Source organism: Rutidosis leptorrhynchoides, chromosome 5 (genome assembly GCF_046630445.1).
Source record: "Rutidosis leptorrhynchoides isolate AG116_Rl617_1_P2 chromosome 5, CSIRO_AGI_Rlap_v1, whole genome shotgun sequence".
Classification (NCBI taxonomy): Eukaryota; Viridiplantae; Streptophyta; class Magnoliopsida; order Asterales; family Asteraceae; genus Rutidosis; species Rutidosis leptorrhynchoides.
The window spans coordinates 89007063-89013494 of record NC_092337.1 but is presented as its reverse complement, the minus strand read 5'-3'; the positions used below and the strand labels follow the sequence as shown (position 1 = coordinate 89013494).

The 6432-nt window shown below is 34.2% G+C and overlaps 1 protein-coding gene and 1 non-coding gene across 2 annotated transcripts; one reads left to right on the top strand and one right to left on the bottom strand.

Moving 5' to 3' along the window:
* The first annotated feature begins 230 nt into the window (after nucleotides 1-230).
* TRNAG-UCC (transfer RNA glycine (anticodon UCC)) lies at nucleotides 231-302 on the top strand. The gene has a single exon. It is a non-coding gene; the product is annotated as a tRNA-Gly (tRNA).
* Nucleotides 303-1071: 769 nt separating this feature from the next.
* On the bottom strand, nucleotides 1072-4228 carry LOC139848824 (uncharacterized). Its single transcript, XM_071838514.1, has 2 exons — nucleotides 4169-4228; nucleotides 1072-3306 (listed from the first exon to the last, which is right to left on the bottom strand). The coding sequence occupies exons 1-2, from the start codon at nucleotides 4226-4228 to the stop codon at nucleotides 1102-1104; spliced, it is 2265 nt and encodes a 754-aa protein (XP_071694615.1). The 3' UTR covers nucleotides 1072-1101.
* Nucleotides 4229-6432: the final 2204 nt, after the last annotated feature.

The following is a 6432-nucleotide window of genomic DNA, read 5'->3' as shown; positions in this document are numbered from 1 at the left end:
CTGAAAAAAATTATCTATTTATTTGTTTTAACAATGCGTGTCCTTATTCTATCATCATCTAAAACTTTAATCAAATTGACCATTAGATTCTAGTTGAGTTTTTCATCATTATAACTACTTTATTACGGAGTATTTATTTGTTTCTTATATTAATTAACTACTACTCCGTACTAGTATTGAAATTAAGCACCGTAGAGTTTGGAGTAAATTGTTTAAGCTAAAAATAACCAGCGTTTGTAGTCCAACGGTTAGGATAATTGCCTTCCAAGCAATAGACCCGGGTTCGACTCCCGGCAAACGCACATATGGAGTAATTTTTTTCTGTTCTAGTTATTTCACGCACATAATTTTTTTCTGTTCTAGTTTTTTCTTATTCTCCCGTACACGATAAAATTTAACATCAATCAATGCACTAACTTATGTTCTTAAGAAAATGTTTCTTAAAAGCATTTTTTTTTTTTTTTTTCACAGCTTCTTAAAAGCAGATTATCAAAACCATGTCATAAGTTCCATCGGTTTCTCCTTTGTATCTTTGTTGAAGACGTTCTATTCGGAAATATTTTCCGTACGTATTTTATATAAATTTACGTTATTTTTGTCAAATAAAAAATATTAATAATTTCATGCGTTGCATCAGAAAATGAACTTAAACGTGACTAAATGTAACGCCTTCTGTGTGCTTTTTAGAACCAAAGCCATACAAGTGTATCCACTGATCTCCCTTGCATTAGTCATCTGTTTAGTATCGTAAAGACAGATTCGGTTGGGTCAGCCAAACAGATTAGAAGTCACGAAACACGTACATAAACGATGATAGTGTCCTTAAAATCGTTCTATATAAAAGAAACTTCTGTAATCATAATATTCGTTTGATCATCGATATATACTCAAATACAAAAAAAGATGGACAGCGAACTGAACAAAGTGATTACGGGTCAATACGACCTATTTGACCCGCACATTAAGTCACTAGTTAGCTGCCCAAAATAACAAAAGGATTTGTGTTTCTTTGGGTCTACCATGACCCTCCTCTATGTCACAGTAATAAATACAACCACCAAAATACAGATTGTACACACTTATCTTCAACACAACAATAAATTACCTGTCGATAACACCCAAATCCCCATTGATTCCGGCTTCTTGGATGAGCTTTTGTGTGAACTCCGACAGCCTGGAAACTTCAGCTTTCAGTTCATCAAAACACCGATCTTCAGAAACAGTCATCTCATTTTCATGCACGTCAACTGTCGAAGGAACATCGAGATCATTAACAACATCCACAACTAAACTAGTCGTACGTAAAAGCTCTCTACTCATATCCGTAATTGTCTGAAGAGCGCTCGTCGCTGCTTGTACTTCAAGTTGAGCAGCTTCTAGTTCCAGTTTTTCAATTGCCAATTCGCCGATATTTTCCTCACTGATTTGATCTTGTGCCGCTGCATAAAGCTTCTTTAAATCATCCGCATCGTGAGTTAATTCGTACTTCATTTCGTTCATCTCCTTTTCTTGTTCGTTTAGTTTTTCCGAAACTATTTTAAGCTCGTTTTCTTTGATTGTAAGAGCTCTTTGAGTCTGCAAAACTTCCCTCTCCCGTGACCGTAACGTTTCCCTGATCACATCTAATTCGGTTTCGAGCTGTTTCTCTTTTGATGAAATGTAGTCATCCTTTTTAATAGAACTCACAATTTTGTTTGTAAGCTCAACGATACTTTCTACAACACTCGTGGTTTCAGAATACTTCAAATTTGTCTCGTTTAGGTCGTGTTGGATCGTTTCAACCTGTTCATCTCTCTCATTTAACATCATAGTTGCTTCAGTAAGCTCACTTTCTCGATTAATCAAAATCGTTTTAAGATTCAATATTTCTTGATTCACTTCACTTAACATTTTTTGTGCATCAAATAGTTCAGATTCTTTCTCCTTCAACATAACGTCAAGAAACGACTGCTCAGATTTTAAACGCTGAATCTCCAATTTTGCTTCCACTAGTTCAGACTCTTTCGACTCTAGAACATTTTGCATCGACCCGTATTCTAATGTTTTCCGGTCTAATTCATCTCTCACAACCAAAAGTTCTTCAGTTGCCTGTTTTAAAGAAAGTTTTTCCTCATTTAAGCAGTTTTGTAACTCCGAAATTAGGTCTTTGTCCATAGACAAGTCCCGTTCAAGCTCTTGATTACGTGCCTCTGCGAGTCCGAGTTTAATTCTTTCACTTTCAACTTCGACTTCTGCATTTTTAAGACTTTTTGCGTACAAAAAGACGCTTTCCCGATGCTGTTCAAGTTTCGATAGATCTTTTTCTAAAATCTCTTGTTGATCTTCCATTTTTTTCCTGGATAAAGTGAGAGATTTTTGTGACGATATTAACTCTGACCTTACGTCATCAAGTAACTTCTTCACATTAGTAAATTCTTCCAAAAACACATTAACTTCAACCGTGTGTTTAGATGCCTCTTCTGTTAACGTTTTCATTTCTTCTTGTGCCACAAGCCAATCCATAGTCTGTTTCTCCAAATTCGACTCAAAATCTTTTACTTTTTCTTCTTCAAATCCAAGACGTGTCATCAATGTTTGCAGCTTTTCGTCTTTTTGCTGAAGGGTTTCTCTCAATTCTTGAATCTCGACAGTTTGTTTACTCAAAATTTCTTTGGTCTCATTCAAAAGCTTTGACTTTGACCTAAGTTCAGATTCGGTATTCTCGGCTACTTCCGACTTCATCCGCAATTCTTCAACCATAACATTCAGTTCGATTTCTTTCAATAGAATTGCTGACTGGGCTGTAGTCACCTCCTTATCTTGCTTTTCAAGTTGAAGCTTCAAATTTTTTATTTCGGCTGCTTGAGAAGCTAAATCAAGATTAGCTTGTTTTAGCCCATTTTCGAGTTCCTCCAGCTTCAAAAGATTAGACTTAACAACTTCTTCTCGTTTACTTAACTCTTCTTTTGCTTGATTTAATTCAATATATTCTGATAATATGTCATTTTCTGCAGCTTCAAGATCTTCTTCTTTCTTTCTTAAAACGGTTAGGGCAGATTGAAGATCTGATTCTAGCTTTCCAAGATTAAGTACTAACTCAATATCATGATGTCCATTTGAATCTTTACCAATCTTTTCTTCGAGTTTTTGTGATTGCACGAAAAGTCGTTCCAGAAGAATTCGTGCGGGTTCTACTGCCTCATCATCATTAATACTTGATTTGTTATTGTTTATGACTGATTTAATTACGCATGCAGATTGAGAACGACCCTTCGTTTTGCTAACTAAATTCCTTTGGTTAAACTTATCAGATCTCACAAAGCAAAACTGCAAGAAGGCAATTTACCAAATTTTAGACGATCGAAAAAAAAACTCAAAACGTATCAAACACCATAATGCTACCTATAGTATTTACATTCTTATAGCCAGGGGCGGACTTATGAAGGGGCAGGGTGGAGCGCCCGCCCCAGTGAATTTGCAATTTCTAGTGCAATTTTTTTTGCTTTTTCGATTTTGCCCCTAGTGGATCTTTTTTTGCCCCAAACCTTTCATATTTTGCCCCAAAACCTCCATATTTTACCACAAAACCTTCGTGATTTGCCCAAGAACCTCCAAATTTTGCTCATAAAACTCTATATATTGCCCCAAAACCTCTATATTTTGCCAAAAAAATCTCTACGTTTTAAAAAAATTTCGCCTCCGGTGAAAAATTTTCATTATAGCCGACATGAATCGGCTTTCGAATTGAGTTATGAATTGTTGATGATTAATCAAAACCGACTTGAATTCCGAAATCAATAAAATATTACATTTATGTAAACAAATAAATATAATTTTCAGGCTTTATACAGATAATGCTTAAATTAAAATCAAATTAGATGAAATTGGTTTAACCTAAATCAGTTCAGAGAGCAAATAAGAATTCATATTCAGCTAAAGTATTTGAAATGCAAACTAACCGAACGACTTGAAACTTAAAACCACAAAATCACAAATTAACGCTTGTATTCAAAGTAAAATCACAAAACAAAAATATGTAAATTAAAATTAACAATGCCTTAAACAATACTTAATAAACCTCTTCCCTAATTTATTATCTCACAATTAGCACTACAACTACAATACGACTATACTACGAGTATGTACATATATAGATACAGATTAAACAAATTTAATAAATTCAAATCACCTTGGAAGAAGAAGAGGATGAATATAAACTTGACTGTAGGGAAGCTGAAGACACCGCCATTTTTCAACTTCTGAGCACATTCGCCCTATGTAAAACTCGCATAAACTTATATATGTGCAACTATTATCACTGTTTTATATGCTAATAAGAGAAGAAAAAGAGACTTGAAGGTGGGGGAAGGAAGGTGCGTAGTTTAGCAGAGGTGTATTTGCATTTGCTAAAGTACGCTAAGGTTTGTCCTGCGTGTACCTATCAACTGCCTTCCGACGTTTATCTGCAGCTGACTCGTTGTTAAAAGTAATATTGTTACTTTACACCCTTATATTTTCATATTAGCGCATATCAAGTCCTTTTATATTTTTGTCTGATTCAAAATAAGATACGGAGCAGTGTTGTAAATCTCCTTATTTCTCCCCGAGATCTCGTTTTTGGAATGCCACCGAGACTAGATGTCCATCTCCTGAGATTTCTCGGTCAACGAGGTCAAACTTGGTCAAAGCCATGATTTCTCGAAATTTTCTCGCTCATTTCTCGAATTTTCTTATAAAATCACACAACTTTTCGGATTTTCTCGCCCATTTCTTGGATTTTCTTGTAAAATCTTATAAAATGTATATAAATATACATATATTGATTTATTTGTATATATTTATATTATAAAAACTAAAAAGTCAACGTAAGTTAACGTCCGAGATCTCCTCGAAATTTTTCCGAGATGCCGAGATCTCCCAAAAAATGTCCAAACAAGATCTCCCCGAGATCCGAGATCTCCAACCTTGATACGGAGTAATAAAATTAAAATCATAAACTTACCAAATCTTTGTGATATTGAATTATTAAGTTGTAGAAATAGATTTTAAGAAGTTACAATATTATATAGTTTTATAAAATCACTCGTATGTTCCACATATGTATAGCGAATGTCGGTAGTAAATTATGCAACTCTGCATCGCGCATGTATTTACCTGGTTCATAATCATATATATATATATATATATGGAGTAGAAAACGAAAAAATTTCGAACATTTGTTGTTAGATTTAATACAGGGGCTGATTGTGTAAATTTAAGAAAGTTGTGAGTTGAATATGACTTTAAAATGAAGAATTTGTTCATTGTTAAATGGAAATGTGGACTGGATGGAAACCGATTACAAGATTTTCCTGTTGGATGTTACGTGCTGTAATAAAAATGGATGTCGATAACTAAAACATAGTACGTATAAAAAGGTAGTCATGATATTGAAAGATGTTGATGGATAAAATATTGTTTCAAAAGAAAGTCGACTACATAATGTTTGAAAATAACCGGTATCGACATGAAACTAAATAATGGTAGTGGATGAAAATGTAGTTACTTGTCAATTCGAACAAATAAGGTTTTTTGCCTACATACTATCCGGTAAAAGAGCGGACTCAGATATAAGCGACATATCCACGTATCTCATATATAACTGTTTTCGAGATTTTTTTTCTGATTATCCCAAGATATGCTTTTAGTAATGCTTGAATTCAGGGCCCCAATCACCGGACAGTTTTGTCAATTCTAAAAGACTTAAAAAGGACGAGAAAAATGACATTTATTGCATTATCTATTGGATGAAATCATAGTATCCCAAAACAAGTTTTCCGACCATTTTTCTTAGTTATACCAAGAAATGTTTCTAGTAAAGTTTGAACATGAGATCTCTTGAGAGGAAAGAGCCCCAATCACCCGACTATGGATGGTTTCGTAATTTCCAAAAGACTCGAAAAAGACTAGATAGATTAAAGATTTACAATTATTGCAACATCTATTGGATGAAATCCAAGTATCCCATAATTGTTTCCAACCATTGATCATCTCAAAATATGCTTTACTAATGTTTGAATCTAAGAATAAATTCCGGGCCTCAATCACTAGGCTGGCTATGGATGGTTTTCGTCAATTTCAAAAGACTCAAAAAGGACAACTAGACAAATGACGTTATTTGTAGCATCTATTAGACGAAGACAATTTTACAACAGTCACAACACCCATTAATCTGAGGTTAAAATTCGAAACATATAAAGAGCCTTTAAAGGCTAACATAAACTAGAAAAAGTGGCATATAATTGTAAAATGCACATATAGAAGCTAACATGTAGCTATGTTTGTAACACGTCGAGATTAGTAAACTCAGTGCAAAATCTTGATATCGGGACCATAGGAAATCAAAGTCCCATAGAATCCGGTGTTCATGAGAAAAAAAAAAAAAAGAACTTACTTGAATAACCAGCCGATACA